At 42.5% G+C, this 16,989-nt stretch overlaps 1 protein-coding gene across 1 annotated transcript in view; it reads right to left on the bottom strand.

Moving 5' to 3' along the window:
- The window catches only part of LAMA2 (laminin subunit alpha 2), a 633,073-nt gene that overhangs the window by 40,813 nt on the left and 575,271 nt on the right, over positions 1-16,989 (bottom strand). Inside the window, exons 53-57 of the mRNA XM_038760171.1 lie at positions 13,681-13,819; positions 9,156-9,167; positions 4,981-5,101; positions 2,632-2,808; positions 1,656-1,804 (exon numbers count right to left, since the gene is read on the bottom strand). Of these exons, the coding sequence (XP_038616099.1) occupies positions 1,656-1,804; positions 2,632-2,808; positions 4,981-5,101; positions 9,156-9,167; positions 13,681-13,819 (598 nt within the window). The remainder of the gene's footprint in view (positions 1-1,655; positions 1,805-2,631; positions 2,809-4,980; positions 5,102-9,155; positions 9,168-13,680; positions 13,820-16,989) is intronic.

Consider the following 16,989-nt stretch of genomic DNA (forward strand, 5'->3'; position numbering starts at 1 on the left):
CATTAGTGGAAAACACTTGAGAATTCCTTAATATAGGAAATTTGTTTGTACCAAATTCAACTAAAAAGGACGCTGGATGAGGGAACCAAAAGAAATGAGTTCTGCCCATCCTCATGCCAGAGAACCTTGGCCGTTTATGGCAGGATCCCAAGGGCAGCTTTGGGCAACTTCTTGGCTCTGTGATTCTGTGTCCTTTCCTGTAAGTGGGCATAAAAAAATAAACCAAACAAATTTACCAACCTCCGAATGGGAAACGGATGAGTTTCCCAAATAAAGTATATACCTTGAACTCTTTGATTCTCAATAAAGGTAAGTGTACACCTGAACTCTTTCCCATTAAGGAGCAATTTAAATTTCTGGGATCATCCTTTTTTGGCATAAATAATAGCTCTGTTGGATAACCAGCATGACGTAGTGGATAGAGCATGGGCTTGGGAGTCAGAAGGTCATGGGTTCTAATCCCAGCTCCACCACCTGTGTGCTGTGTGACCTTGGGCAAGTCACTTAACTTCTCTGGCCCTCAGTTACCACAACTGTAAAATGGGGATTGAGACTGTGAACCCCACGTGGGACAGGAGACTGTGTCTAATCCAATTTGCTTATATTCTCCCCAGTGCTTAGTATAGTGCTTGACACGTAGTGCTTAACATATACCACAATTATTATTATTACTAAGGAATTGACAGAAACTGCAGGGTCCCACATGGCCTGGAGGCTCTTTAGAACTGCCTGAGCACAAGGAGGCTGCTAGAGTTGTAACTAAGGAAGCAGTGTGGCCTAATGACTAGAGCATAAGCCTAGGAGTCAGAAGGACCTGGGTTCTAATCTCAGCTCCGCCATTTGTCTGCTAAGTAATCTTGGGCAAGTCACTTATCTTCTCTGTGCCTCACTTACCTTATCTGTAAAATGGAGGTTAAGACTGTGAACCCCATATGGACAAGAACTGTGTCCAACTCAATTTGCTTGTATCTACCCCAGTAGTATTACAATGCCTGGCACATAGTAAGCACTTAAATACTACAATTATTATTATCATTACTATTAGGGACCATTGCCTGGAATGGAAAGGATCATGGGGACTGTCTGCTGCCACCCCATTCAAGTGTGCTGCTTATTTGCTTATTTTGCCATTGTCACTTTAGATTGCTTAATGCATAATTTACTGTTGTCCTTAATATCATCCTTATTAACCTATGCATCCATCTTCTCTCACTTGTACCGTGAGCACTTTATGGGAGTGGGTCTGTGTCTGATCTAATTACCCCATCCCTACCCCAGCATCCAACAAGCACTTAATGAACACCGTAGCTAATAAACACCATCACTGTTGCCACTATTAAGAGCCATCCAAGTGCCAACTAGATGTTTTACCTTTAACTCTTCCAGGCAAAGGAGTTATATGCACTTCTGGTATTATATTTCTCATGATTATTAATAACCCCCAACCCCCAACTACCTGAGGATAAGTAGATTTGTTAAACAAACATCAAGAATAGTTAGTAAAGAGAAAGGTAAAATTTTAAACTCAGTTCAATCATAATCACAGCATAATGGTTAGACACACTCAGCAGTATGAGCAAATCAGAATTTCAAAGAGGAGTCAGTTTCTCCAACAGTGCTGCCATGGACTCTATTTGGCATTGCAAGGTTCTCACCCTCTCGATCTCTCCAGATGAACAGAATGCTCTCTGCCATCATGAAAGGGGCTTGGCTCTGGCTTGATGATGATTTTGCGCACTGTTCGGGTCCCCAAGGAGAGATGTATTTCCAGCCGGCCATTGTTGAGGAATATCGCATAATAGGCCTGCAACATGAAATGGTTATTAAAAGTCCCACCTAGTTAGTCTGGGAAAGAAATACTGAAACACAGTCCCTGCTCCTTTCCCACTTAGATCAGAGGAGACGTTGCCTGGATTTCAAGCTCAGAGCATAGTGCAAGTTACATTGAGGGGCATGCTTCACCTACAAGCTCTAGGCAGGTGATTCTCAAATCTTTATCTCCAGCGTGACCTCTCCTTTCCTACAATCTCCCATTGTCTTCTTCAGGACACCCCTATTTAGCTTTCCCACTGACACCTCAATCTGAATGTGTTCAAAACTGAACTGCTCCTATTCCCAGCCAAAACCTTTCCTTCCCCTGACTTCCCCATCACTGTTGACAGCACCACCATCCTCCCTGTCATACAAGCCCTGTGACCTAGGTTTTATCCTCAACTAGACTCATCTCTCTCATTCAACCCACATATTCAATCTGTCACCAAATCCTGTTCATTCTACTTTCACAGCATTGCTTAAATCCACCCTTTCCTCTCCATCCAAACTACAATCACGCTAATGTACACTGCAAGCACTTTAATATATCCCACCTTGATTACTGCATCAGGCTTCTTGTTGACCTCCCTGCCTCCTGTCTCTCCCCAATGCGGTCCATACTTAACTCTGCTACCCGAACCATTTTTCTCAATAAAGGTCAGTCCATGTTTCACCACTCCTCTAGAACCTCCAGTGGTTACCCATCCACCTCCGCAACAAACAGAAACTCCTTACTTGACCATTGGGGGAAGACGGTGCAGTCTCCATGCTTACCTTTCCAGAATGTCTCTGGGTACCTTTCTGATTTGCTACACTTACCTGTCCGGTCTGTCTGCGTTTCCTCCTGGGTGCAGCGGGCGCCCCACTGTTACCCAACAGAATGATCCCAGACTCATTTTTAGTGCTGAAGGATAGATTGATTTCAGTCCCCACATCAAATGAGACAGGTGGTAATTCCACGAAACCAGGTTTGGGAAAGCTAACGGTGTAAACATTCTGAGGGAAGGAGAAAAGTAGAAAAGTAATGAGGAAAGTGAAAAAATCCCCACCCAAACAAATCAAGCTTTGGTAGTCGATCCTTGTTTCATGTTCAACCAGCTACACCATGTAGGTTAAATGAACATCTTAATAAATGCTTTTTTCAAAATATCTTACTGGATGGTCTTCACCTTTGACTTTTGTCAGGCTAGTCTTGATTTAAATCAGATTAATTACCAGGACTATGAGTCTTCTGATTTTAGATCACACTACAGAAAAACAACACAAAGGAACTTCTCTAGCCTTCAGGGTTTATTAAATTTGCCGAGGAAGCTCTGTCAGTTAATCATTTCCTCTGCTTCCTCTGTTCACTGCTGCTGTTTCAGTGATGAGCCTAACAGATAAGTAAAAGATGCTCATTGCCTTTGGCAAAACGCTCTTCAAGCTGGCAGGTATTAGTCCAAATTAAAGAGGAAGGTATTAGTACATCAACGCACTTCCTGTGATGTATTTTTGCCTCTGTAAACAAAGCCAGGTTTGGGAACTATGACTCCAAACTATGGTTTGGGAAATGGTTCATATAATCACACCCCTTTCTTCTGATTTCTCGGAAAAATAATAATAAAAAAAAGAACTATCTCCTTTCTACTTTACCTCCCTGATTTCCTACCCCAACCTGGCCCACACACTTCACTCATCCAAAGTCAACCTACTCACTGGAACTTGATCACAACTATCTTGCCGCCGACTTCTCGTCCACATCTGCTGCTGGCCTGAATCACCCTCCCTTCCCTCTTCATTTCTGACAGATGATCACTATCCTCAGATTCAAAGCCTTATAAAAGCACATCTCCTCTACGAGGCCTTCCCCAAATAAGCCCTCATTTCCTCTTCTTCCAATCCCTTCTGCATCACCCTTGCACTTGGATTTGCAACCTTTATTCACCCCTTCCTCAGCCCCACAGCAATTATGTACATATCTGTAACTTATAGTAATGCCTGTCTCCCCATCTAGACTGTAAGCTTGTTGTGAACTGGGAACATATCTACCAACTCTGTTATATTGTACTCTCTCAAGGGCTTAGTATAGTGCTCTGCACACAGTAAGCACTCAATAAATATGATTGATTGATATCTATAGTGTGCACACTGTCCTTTGATCTCCTGTTGCATTTGCTGCTTGGAATGCCTGTCTGGCATATTGTCCAAATTTTGCTTTCTGGGCTCCTGATCTTCCTGAAACCTGTTTTTTACGGTATTTGTGCTTATTATGTGTCAGATACTGTTTTAAGTGCTGGGATAAGTAAACGTTAATTAGGTTGGACACAGTCCCTGACCTGCATGGGGCTTACCGTCTAAGTAGGAGGGAGAACAGGTATTGAATTTCCATTTTACAACTGAGGAAACTGAAGCTCAGAGAAGTTAAGTGAATTGTCCAAGGTATTAGAATCCAGGTTCTCTGACTCTCAGGCTTGTGTTCTTTCCACTAGACCACAGTACTTCTAGGTCCATGCTCTGTGCACAGACCACACCCCTTGAATTACACAGGGCTGATTTGCTTCCTGCTACTGATTCCCACCAGTTTGCTGGTATATCACACAATTCAAGGTGTTATTTCACAGTCACTTTAAAAACATGTGTTCCCTTTCCCCACTTGCATGTGCTCCCTCCCACTGTTTGCAGAAAATCAGTCAATTTTCAATATTGAATCATACAATCTCAGCTTCACTAACTAGTGGCAAAATGATTCTTGGTTACTGAAAAGTACTGTTACAGAATAATCATTTCTGAACTACCAGGCTATTCATCTCCACACCACTATCTCAAACCTGAAAATCTCCTCCGAAAGGTGATGAGAATTGGGTTTTGAAAGATTAAAAGCTAAATGTTTCTTCTAGGAACTGGTCCAACTTCTAAATTTTCAGTTCCCTCTGCATTTGCTTTCTCCTATCTCCTGGTTTCCCCTCTGGATTCTTAAAATCCTCATGGAGGCCCTTAAAAATCTCACTTGGGCAGTCCTGTGGGTCACATATCAGTCTTTTCAATCAAACATGCCCACCCTCTTCGAGTAGAAAAGACAACACGCCATCTCTCACAGAGGATCTGAAATGAGGCCTACATACTTCCATCCGCTACAACGGGGCACCTGCTCCTTTGGCCCCACCTCCCTCCCAGAGAAGATAGACAAACCTCAAGGGCACATCCTTTGGTCACGCCAACGTAATCGGGGCTGCTGAGTATATTGTATGGTGTCCGGGAGATTTCAATATCTTTGAGGCAACCGGAATATTTCTTCAAGTTTACCTCGGGCCTTGAAAAAACAAAATGCCATCAAACAAAGCCACCGTGCCAGTGTGCAATAACAATAATAATAATAGTATTTTTTAAGCGATTACTTTGTGCCAAGCACTGTTCTAAGCACTGAGCACTGTTGTGGCATTCATTCATTCATTCATTCCTTCAATCGTATTTATTGAGTGCTTACTGTATGCAGAGCACTATACTAAGCACTTGGGAAGTACAAGTCGGCAACATATAGAGTCTGTCCCTACCCAACAACCGGCTCACAGTCTAGAAGGGGGAGACAGGCAACAAAAAAAAACCATGTAAACAGGTGTCAAACTGTCAGAACAAATAGAATTATGGCTTACATGTACATCATTAACAAAATAAATAAAATAGTAAATATGTACAAGTAAAATAGAGTAATAAATTTGTACAAATGTATACAAGTGCTGTGGGGAGAGGAAGGAGGTAGGGCGGGGGGATGGGGAGGAGGAGAGGAAAAAAGGGGGCTTAGTCTGGGAAGGCCTCCTGGAGGAGGTGAGCTCTCAGCAGGGCTTTGAAGGGAGGAAGAAAGCTAGCTTGGTGGGCTGGGGGGGTGGGGTGTCACATAACTATTTCCTAGACTACAGAGAGGATTATCAGAAGCAGTGACAGAGGCAAGCTTGCCCTCTAGACTGTCAGCTCATTGTAGGCAGGGAATGTGTCTATGTCTATGTGTTTTTATATCACAATCTCCCAAGAGCTGAGTACAGTGCTCTGCACACAGTAAGTGCTCAATAAATATGATTGAATGAAGGTGGCTACTTGCAGGCATACCAAGACACGCTTTGGCCCCCAGTACGACATAGGATGCGTTGGTCATCCTGCCATTCAACCACAGGCAGCCTCTTTCTCTGACTTTTGCTCAGTACTGCTATCTGCAGTTTGTAAATGCAGTGAGCTATGATATAATTGGGTACTTGTTTCACAGGCAGCACAAAGAGTTGCCTGGTGGGTGATTATAAGAAGAACAAAAGTCCTTGACTGGAAGACAAATGCTAAGACAAATGCTTTTTTGAGTTATAGGCCCACACTAGCCAGTTTGGAGTGATAATTTGTAATGATGGAAGCCCAGGGTGGAAATATTTTCCTTGAATTTAATAGATCTTTCATTCAAGTATCTTTCTTTTTGAAAGCTAAATGGGACCCACTTTAATTTCTTTCCCTGATAATGAGAACAGGATAAAATTAGGTTTCTTGTTACATCTTGCCAAACCCCCAGAAGCCAGAGGAATTCAGGTAGCTTAGAGCTTAGTCGTGAATCCATACTTTTGATTGCATGATAGAAACCATTTCTAAGAGGGTTTCTTGGTCTTGTCGTACCTCTGACTAGCAAGACATTTCCTTAAACGAAGCACCCCTATTTTGTTTTTGCAGAGGGATACTAAGGTTCAAAAGGCTTAAGCAATTTTTTCCAAGAGTGGGAGACAAGAAAATACCATGGCTGCTTCATATTTCTTGAGCCAGCAAAACTCACCCCACCAGCCTCCAGTGTCCAGAGCTGGTAAACTAGTTAGGAGCAAGGAGGCCAACTTTGAATTGTGAGACAGAGGGCAAATTGGGGGCAGATCACTAGGAGCAGGGGGAAAGGAGAGGAAAATAGGGTGGGAACGGAATAAAAAAAGGCTTTGCACAAAGTAAGCACTCAATAAATATGATTGAATGAATGAAGCTGGAATTCCAGGGTTCCTGAGGTGCATGCCCCCTAAAGAACTGTCCAAGTGTCAGATGGTCTCCAGCCCTGGATTTGGCAGCAGGGCCATGACTGCTGCAACTATGGATCTTGGCCTGGCAAGACAGCATTCCAGCTACCTCTTGGGGTGCTTGTTGCCACACTGTGGTGGCTCTGGAGCTCTGACCCCCATGGGACCACTATACTGCTTAGCCAACAGGTCAGTGGCCCCTTTTAATGGGGATTTGGGGTGGGGAGGAACAACCTATGCCATGCCCCTACCCAAGCTCAGTAAGTCAATCATTCAATCGTATTTATTGAGTGTTACAGTGTGTACAGCACTGTACTAAGCACTTGGGAGAGAACAATGTAACACGGTAACCGACACATTCCCCATCCACAACGAGCTTCCAATGAGTTTAGAGGGGAAGATAGACATTCATTCATTCATTCAATCGTATTTATTGAGTGCTTACTGTACTAAGTGCTTGATATAAATAAATTTCAGATTTAGATGTAAGTGGGGTGGGGCTGGGAGGGGGGATGAATAAAGGGATCAAGTCAGGGCAATACAGAAGGGAGTGGGAGAAGATGAAAAGAGGGCTTAGTCAGGGAGGGCCTTTTGGAAATGTGCCTTCAATAAGGCTTTGCAGGAGGGAGAGTAATTGTCTGAAGGATAGGAGGAAGGAGAATTTTCCAGACCAAAGGCAGGATGTGGATGAGAGGTCAGTGGCGAGATAGATGAGATAGAGGTACAGTGAGAAGGTTAGCATTAGAGGAGACAAGTATGCTGGGTTGTAGTAGGAGAGTAGTGAGGTGATGTAGGAGGGAGCAAGGTGACTGAGTGCTTTAAAGCCAGTGGTGAAGAATTTCTGTGTGACTCGGGGCCTTCAGGGCCTTGCAGGACCCAGAAAGGCAGCAGGGATGTCTTCTCCTGTCAGTGGGGAGCAAGAGTTAGAGCCACCATTTTCTCTCTTTCTGGCTCTAGGGAGAAGGGTGGGATATCTACGACTGCTTACTCTGTCCAAAAAGCTTTGGGAGGTGCTGAGCCATTTGCTTCACCCCCTCAATGTCAACCCCCTGGAGGTGTCTGTGATTGCCCTCTGTTTGGAATTGGTCTCTGCGATGGGAGTTTTATTTTTTGTTCTCCACGCACACAAAATGGTAACTAAGGGGACAATTTTCTTTTAATCCCATCCTTAATGCCAATTTAAACAATAGCCTTCAAAGCACGTGGGTTTTTACAGTCAAATAAGATTAAAATAATATGAGATAAGTAAACATGCAAAATAATCAATTTTGTAATCTTGTATAACATCCAGAAAGGTTTCCTCGGGCTTTTGGACCATTCATGCACACACCACCAAGAACCAATCCCAGAACAATTCAAGTCCATTCTAGAAGGTATCTCTCAGCATCCACTTTAACTGAAAGCCAGCGGCCTCTATTGTTTAAACCATCCCAGCACGCAAAGCCTCATCTGAGAAAGGTCCACTTACATGAGGTGGAAAACACCACTAGACTGACAGAAATTCTCTATTTTTCACCTATTCCTCTCTCATTCAGATGTCCACATCTTTCTCAGTTATTTCCCAGCAGTCTAGAGTTATCTCCCCCAAGACAGATTGTGTCTACCAACTTTACTGTACTATACTCTCCCAAGTGCTTAGTACAGTGCTTGGCACACAGTAAGCCCTCAATAAATACCACTGATCAATTGATTTGTTTTCTGGAGAGTCATTTTCTAGCAATTTTTCACACCCGGGATGTTCAAATGCTGGATTTGAGCTTTATTCGTACTGACTACCCTTCTGCCACCCACTTCCCCTCTTCCAGACACCTCATTGAGTCTGACCCCCTGCAGTACCCAAGTTAGCCAATTCTCAATGACCCTCCTCCCCGCCTTATCCTAGTCTGTATGGAAGAACTCAACCACCAATATGGAGAGCTGAGCTTTGGGACCTGCCCTCACTCTTCCCAGCCCATACCAAGATACTGAAATGAGCTAGCTGAGAAAGAGAGATAGTCTTCCTATCTCAGGCTCCTGAGCGACTTCCAAAAAGACACAGCAGAAAGTCAGTAGCTGTGCATGGAGGCTGAGGCAGGGGGACACTCGCGTGCTCGCCGAAAGCAACGAAGCAGAGTCAAGCTGTTGGGGCAGAAGGCTCGGGATGGTGCAGAAAGAGTGTGCCAAACTGAGGGGGTGGCCAGAAAAGCTGTTTGTCTGCTTCTGCCTGCTGCATTGCCTATAAAGCCACAGCACTCAACTCGAGGAAATGCCCTTGCTTCTGCCCTTCTGCTTTGCCTACAAAGCCACAGCACTCCACTTGTGCACTAGAGCGAGGCATGCATAAAATATAAGTTTTACCTGGCTTTCATACTAGGTTCAGGGGAGAAAAAGAAAGAAACAGTTTACTTGTAATTGCAGTCAATGTGGAAAAAACAAAGCCAAAACGATTGTCTACCCCATTCCCATTCTGGACGCTCAGGCTCACAACCAATAAGAGACACACATGCATGGCCTACAGAAAACAACATGGGACTAGGGTTCAGGAGACCTAGATTATAGTCACTTCTCTGCCACTTACCTGTTGTCAGTCAGTTAGTCATATTTATTGAGAGCTTACTGTGTGCAGAGTACCATACTAAGCTGGGAGGCTGTGTGACTTTGGGCAAGTTTCTTAACCTTCTGTGTTTTTGTTTTTTATTCTGTAAAGTGGGGGTTAATTATCTGTTCTCTCTCTCCCTTAGACTGTGAGCCTGTGAGGAACAGGGACTGCTGAGCCTGATTATCTTGTATGTGCCTCAGTGTTTGGTACAGTGCTTGGCGCTTTTAAGCGCTTAACAAAAATATCACGATTCTTATGCCGGGCAAAAAACAAGATGTCAAACAAACATTCTCCTACAGGAAAACTGTGTACTCCTCTTCAGAGTTAAATGAGTTGGGATAAAATGTAATTTAGATAACTTCCACCTGCTGCTGTCTTTGAAGAGTCTATTTTTACCTCCCGACTGTTGGGAGCATTTCTTCTTATCAGTCCAAAGAAAATGACACTAGGGGGAAATCGAGATCTCTCAGTTCAAAAATGTTCACCGGTATCTTAGAAACAGACTCTTTTCAAGGAGGCAGAGCCTATCAAAAATCCATGGAAGTAATTTGTATTCCACCGCAGGTCTTATATCACATTATGGGGAGCTCTGCTGTAGGCAAAACAGCTTGTGACCATGAATGGTTGACTTTCTGAAAAATCATAAATGTATGCTGAAACGTCACCCCTGAATAATGTGATTTAGGGGATTGAGAACTAGGAGTTTCCCCATAAAGTATGCCATCACCCAGTGCACATAGATTCTTTTTTTTTTTAGCTCCACATTAAGGGTTATTAGATGGAGAGTTAACAAACATAAGTTAGTATAGGTCCATCATCCTTTTAGCCTATCAAGGATGTCTATACAGATGACACTTGCTTCCCAGTATTACATTTGAGCTATCAAGATCTCCCTGCCATGACTGGATGCAAATAAAACAGAGACTGGGAATTGTTCATTTCTGTTGTATTTCACTTCCTCAAGGAAATATTCAGTTGTAGTATTTATGGAGTGTGATTTATAGCTTTAAGCAATTAAGAATCCTTAACAGTTAAGAATGAACGATTAAGAGTGTCAGATCACTGAATTTTCTTATGGCATTTATTAAGCGCTTACTATGTACCAGGCACTGTATTAAGAGCTGGGGTACGTAAAAGATAATCAAGTTGGACACAGTCCCTGCCCCACATGGGGCTCAGAGTCTTAATCCTCATTTTACGGATGAGGTAGCTGAGGCACAGAGAAGTTAGGTGACTTGCCTAAGGTCAAACAGCTGACACATGGTGGAGCTAGGATTAGAACAGCGTGGCTAAGTGAAAAGAGCCCGGGCTTGGGAGTCAGAGGTCATGGGTTCAAATCCAGGCTCCGCCGCTTGTCAGCTGTGTGACTTTGGGCAAGTTACTTATCTTCTCTAAGCCTCAGTTACCTCATCTGTAAAATGGGGATTAAGACTGTGAGACCCAATGGGACAACTTGATCACCTTGTATCCCCCCCTGCACTTAGAACAGTGCTTTGCACATAGTAAGCACCTAACAAATGCCATCATTAATTAACCCAGGCCCTCTCTCTCCCAGGCCTGTGCTCTTTTCACTAGGCCAAACTGCTTCTAGGAAATGTGTTCTGACTAATTATTAAAATATACTTAAACTACAATCATTTTTAGATTAGATCATTTAATTTTATTTCCACACTAGCAGACAAAGTTCGTAGGTAGTATGATGCCTTGTTTCAAAAGGTTTCCGTTTCAAAGAGACTTCAAGTTATTCATAAAAAGTTACAGGAGGCAGCTCTTCAGAGGTATAAGAGCTGGCAGGGAACTGAAAGATTGGGCTGCAGCTAATTAGACCAGGAGAGACAAGGTCAAGGCAGTGAAAATTAACCTCAAAGAAGATTTGAGCAAGGCAAACCCTGTAGTTATGATTGCACTGAGGCGTCTTATTCATTCATTCATTCAATCGTATTAATTGAGCGCTTACTGTGTGCAGAGCACTGTACTAAGCGCTTGGGAAGTACAAGTTGGCAACATATAGAGATGGTCCCTACCCAACAATGGGCTCTACCAACAGGCATCTTGTGCCAGCTGATCTGGGGGATGTGGGAGTCAAAATAGCCCACTGGAATATCACCTCAACACTTCCTCACTTCATGCCTTCTCCCCCATGAAACTTCTTGACTGATGAATTCCTCCAGCATCTGATATATCCCCAAGAGTAGAAGGGTTGAGGGAAACGGTGGCCACGTGACATAACATCCAAAATAAAGCTATTATAATGGTATTTGTTAAGCGATTACTACGTGCCAGGCATTGTAATAAGTGCAGAGGTAGATACAAGCAAATCGGGCTGGACACAGTCCCTGTCCCATGTGGGACTCTCAGTCTCAATCCCCATTTTAAAAATGAAGTAAATGAGGCACAGAAAAGTAAAGTGACTTGCCCAACGTCACACAGCAGACAAGCGACGGAGCTGTTATTAGAACACGTGACCTTCTGACTCCCAGGATTGTGCTCTATCTGCTGGCTTAGTGGAAAGGGCACAGGCTTGGGAGTCAGAGGACATGAGTTCTACTCCTGCCTCCGCTTCTCATCTGCTGTGTGACCTTGGGCAAGCCACTAACTTCTCTGCTCCTCAGTTACCTCATCTTGAAAATGGGGATTAAGACTGTGAGCCCCACTTGAGACAACCTCATGTCTACCCCAGTGCTTGGAACAGTGCTTGGTACATAGTAAGCGCCTAACAAATACCATAACTACTATTATTATTATTATGCCATCCTGCTTCTCAGTGATTATTATTAATCAATAGTATTTATTAAGCACCTAATAAAATCAAATTTAAAAAAGCAAATCATCCAAAGCTCCTGGCAAAAAAATAAACAAAAACTGCAAAAAGACAAATTAAGATTCTCCACTAAGTCCAGACCTTCCATTAGGTTTCAGTAATGAATGACTTTGTAGCTCAGCTGATTTTGATTTCTGGAGTTTTTATTTCAGTGCCTGTCTCCCCTGTTAGACTGTGAGCTCCTTGAGGGCAGGGATTATATCTATTCATTCTACTGCACTCTCCCAAGAATTTAGTAGAGTTCTCTGCACACATTATGTGCTTGATAAATACTACTGATTGAATATTTACTCAAAAATGTTAATTTCTAGATGATTTAGCAAGCTATCTTGGTTAGGAGAATCCATGGAGACTTACAAAGCTATGCACTCAGATGGATACTTCTAAGAAAAACAGGCTTCCTGAGACTACAATACAGAAACTCCCTTACAAAATACTTCATCCCTTTTTTATGGGATAAAATGAAAACTGAAATAGCTAAACAGAACCAGTGAGTTACAACTGGTTTGTTATTTTCTCAGAAACTGGAGGGTATATTTTGGAGAAATAAAGAAATCTATTGGCATGACAAGTAAGGCAAATTTCATAAGATCCCTTCTGGTGTCCCCCAGAGTCAGTAAAATATGCTGGACCCAGAGAAGATGATTAGTGTTGTTTCTGGTGGATGTGAAACGTGAATGGCAGTCACTCTGAGGTCCAGATCATTATTCTACACTTTTTTAATGGTATTTGTTAAGCACATATTATGTGCCTAGCACTGTACTAAGTCTTGGGGAAGATAGAAGATAATCAGGTTGGACACAGTTCTGTCCCACACGAGGCTCACAGTTTAAATCCCCAGTTTACAGATGTGGTCGCCGAGACTCAGAGAAGTAAAGTGACTTATCCAAGGTCACACAGCAGACAAGGCGCAGGGCCAAGATTAGAAGCCAGGTCCTTTGACTCTCAGGTCCTTGCTCTTTCCACTAGGCCATGCTGCTTCTCTACACTTTGGTGAAGTGGATTCACTACTCTTTCATTAAGTGAATGATAGAAATAAGATGGCAGATTAATAGGCTAAATAACAGGAGATCAAATTCATCCACAGGTTTCCAAGACTATCCTGCTAACCTCTGTTGTTGTCCTCAAGTTCTGGGTTGTAAACGCCTTCATTGGGAAGTAAATTCCTTGAGGTTAGAACAGGAACTGTATCTTTAACCTGACTGTACTCTAACAAGTGTTTAGTCCAATAGGTGCTCAATTAATACTTTTCAATAGTAGTAATTGAAATAATTTACAAATTTTTCAGGGAATCCAATGTTATAGGATATTCTTAAAGTCATAATAAATTATTATCAAAACAAGGATGAGATGTCAGAATTTCTACAGCATCACATACCATTTCCCCCCGGAAATCTATCAAAACATCTTCAATTTTAAGCTTAAACAATTTAATTCTCATATACAGCTTTGAACCTTATTACCTCAGGTTTCGCAGTGTAGGCAATCCACCAAAATATATCTTCTCATCTGCTTTCAAGTCAAGGCCAAAGTTATTCCCTGAAGAGGAAGTAGCAACATTCTCTTCCTGGTTCGTTTCTATGTCTAAAATTGATACATTGGCTACAATAGAATGGAAAAAGTAGATTTAAATAGTACATTGGCAGTTTGAGGAATAGCTCTTGATTCCATAATTGTTTCAGGAACAACATTTTCACCTTATTACCCAATATGTGATTTCCCAATCCTTTTTATCATTAAACCCATTGTAATTTGAATCAATAATAACTTTCTCTTTGTCTTGGCAGCAGCAATTTTCACTGGGAAAATAAACCAAGAACTTCCAATAAGAGCATAGTGGAGAGTTGAGGGTGTCTCAGTGCAACTTGGAGGGATGCTAAAATGGAGTCTAGGTCATTGTCCACCCAGTTTCTCTCAAAGCCTTTAGATCCTCCCAGTCCAACTATATCCCGGGAGTTATACTGAACTTCAAAAGATTCATGATCTCTTAAGGAGACCCTGTATCATGTGTCTAGATAGATGCATATCACGATATCTAGCTATCTACATGTATCTAGATCACATATCGTTTATCTAGGCTGTAAGCGACCTGTGGGCAGGGAATGTGTCTACCAATCTACAGGCTGATTAATAAAGTGCTTTGCATGCAGTAAGCATTCAACAAATAGGATTGATTGACTAACTGATTGCTTGAGCATTCTCTATCCATTGCTCTTAACTTTTGCAACTCCGCTGATCCACTGTTCATGCCTATCCCACCCCCAACAAAAGAACATTCCTTCTCCTCAGATTGGCCAAGTCCCAACCCTCCCCTTCTAAAATCCCTCCCCTTCTAAAATGCCACTTCTTCCAGGAAGCATTTGCTGCTTCATCGTCATCTGTCTAGTCATGCCTCCCTTCCTCTAATTCAGTGCTGTTTTACAGTTGTTTATTCCTTGGATACTGATTGATTTATCCTTCTGTGTTTATTATGTATCTCTACTCACACTCTTTAAAGCATCAATAAATATGATTATTATCATTTCATCAATTAATATTTAATGGATTCCCCATTCGACTGTGAGCCCTTCAAGGGGAGTGGTCCCATTTTTATCCCCAAGTGCCCAGTACAGAGTTGCATGGTAGGCTTTCAATAAATGTTATTGTTGTTGATGATGAATGCAAGATGCTTTTAATTGCCTGTAGGAATCTGAAGAGCCATTGAGGCCAACCCCCACTTTTCAAATTCACAAAATGCTGTGGGAACTAACCTGCCTGAGGACTGCTCATACTCCAATCTGCTGGGGAAGTCCAATAAGTGAAAGTGTGAGAGAGACAATAAATGGTAGGCTGACCAGCCAAAGAGGGAGAGCCCTAATTCCAAAACATGAGTCTATTTTGGTTTACAACCATCCAGGATAGGCTACAAAAATCCAGAGCTACCTTAGCTAAGCCAGGACATATAATCATTTTATGTTTGTTCAGCTGAAAACTTCCAGCTCTTCCCTAGCTATAAAGTTAAAATGTGGCACAAATGTCACGGGCCTAGAAGAAAGCAGATAGAAATAGTAAACCAAGCAGTAGTAGCACTAAATTGAATACATCTGCATCTCCATTTTTTCCAATTTGTTTAGCTTTTGAGGGAATCTGCATTAGTGAATGGACTTAGAATCTGGTGAAATTCAAGTTTTGCTTCAGTTGGCTATGGGAAGTAGCTTGGCCTTATGGAAGCCAGGGGACCTGGGTTCTAATCCTAATTCTATCCTAATTCTACCACTTGACTACTATGTGACCTTAGTCAAATCATCTAATTTCTCTGTGTCTCAGTTTCCTCACCTTGTAGCTTTTCCAGCACTTCAGTACCCAGCTAAGCAAGTAATGAATACTCCACTCAATCAATCAATCATTGGTATTTACAGAGTACTTCTCTAAGTTCTCGGGAGAGCACACTACAACAGAATGAGCAGACACATTCCCTTGTCCATAATGAGCTTACAGTCTAGAGGGACTTAATGCAGTATGGTTTAGTGGAAAGAGCACGGACTTAGGAGTCAGAGATCGAGGGTTCTAATCCTGGCTCCACCACTTATCAGCTGTGTGACTTCGGGCAAGTCACTTAGCTTCTCTGTGCCTCAGCTACCTCATCTGTAAAATAGGGATGAAGACTGTGAGCCCCACGTGGGACAACCTGATTACCTTGTATCTACCCCAGTGCTTACAACAGTGTTTGGCACATAGTAAGCACTTAACAAATATCATTATCATTAACAAATACCACAATTATCATTGTTATTATTGTGTCTACCCTACCAACTGATACAGGGAACAACAGAGGTAAGAGTTGATGAGAAATAAGGTCCCTAGAAATTTTGTGTCTCAAGTGGAATTTTTGCCAGACTAATGCTTCTGGAAAAAGCAGTTTACAAGGCTGATCTATCCTTTCTGGCCTAAACAATCTCCATACAGACCCACTTAGTGACAAAAACATGATGTTGACAAAGGGAAAGCAGAACAGAGGAAATCAGTGGAGAAGAGGAGGTGAAAAACACAGATAGCTTTCACAGGGAGTTTAGGTATCTAGAGAGCTTTCAATGCATTGGAACAGACTGTGACAAATGAAGATGAGGCTCTTAGGAAGGAATGGCTTTGAAAGCCCATGGGGAACAACTGAAAGCTCAGGTGGGGAAACCGAATATACACAGATAGAAACTTGGTTTTTGATGGAGGACCCATTTGGGGAGGAGATGAGAGTCCCAGAGATATTTAAGAGACGGGTTTATCTTTGGATGGGATGAGAGATTGACTGTCTGAAGACAAATCAGTGTCAAAGCTCTAGAGAGATGGACAGTACAGGAGACAAATGAGACTATTCAGACGTATGGAGAGATAGAGGGTGAACACTGCACAGCCAGCCAAAATGAAGAAGGTTGTGTCTAGAAGTGTGCTTAGCAGGGGTGTTCAGAAGCAGGGAAAAAAAAAACCCCAAAAATGGCTGTTTTGGAAACTGAGGAGGAAGCATGAAAAAAAAAAAAACCAATCACAACTGTTTGAAAGAGCTCAGAGAAAAGGGTTCGGGGGAAGGAGGGGAGGGGCACAGACAACACCTCCACATTGAATCTGGCAGATTGTAAACCCTTTGAGGGCAAGGAACATCTCTCTCCCATTTATTGTATGCACCCATATGTGTGGTGCAGCATTCTGCACAGAGTAGGCACCCCAACATAACCACTTGACTATCACATTTCCAGCCCTGATCTTTCTCCTTTACAGTCTTGTATATATTCTGGCCCCAA

The sequence above is a fragment of the Tachyglossus aculeatus genome, chromosome 2 (assembly GCF_015852505.1).
Source record: "Tachyglossus aculeatus isolate mTacAcu1 chromosome 2, mTacAcu1.pri, whole genome shotgun sequence".
Classification (NCBI taxonomy): Eukaryota; Metazoa; Chordata; class Mammalia; order Monotremata; family Tachyglossidae; genus Tachyglossus; species Tachyglossus aculeatus.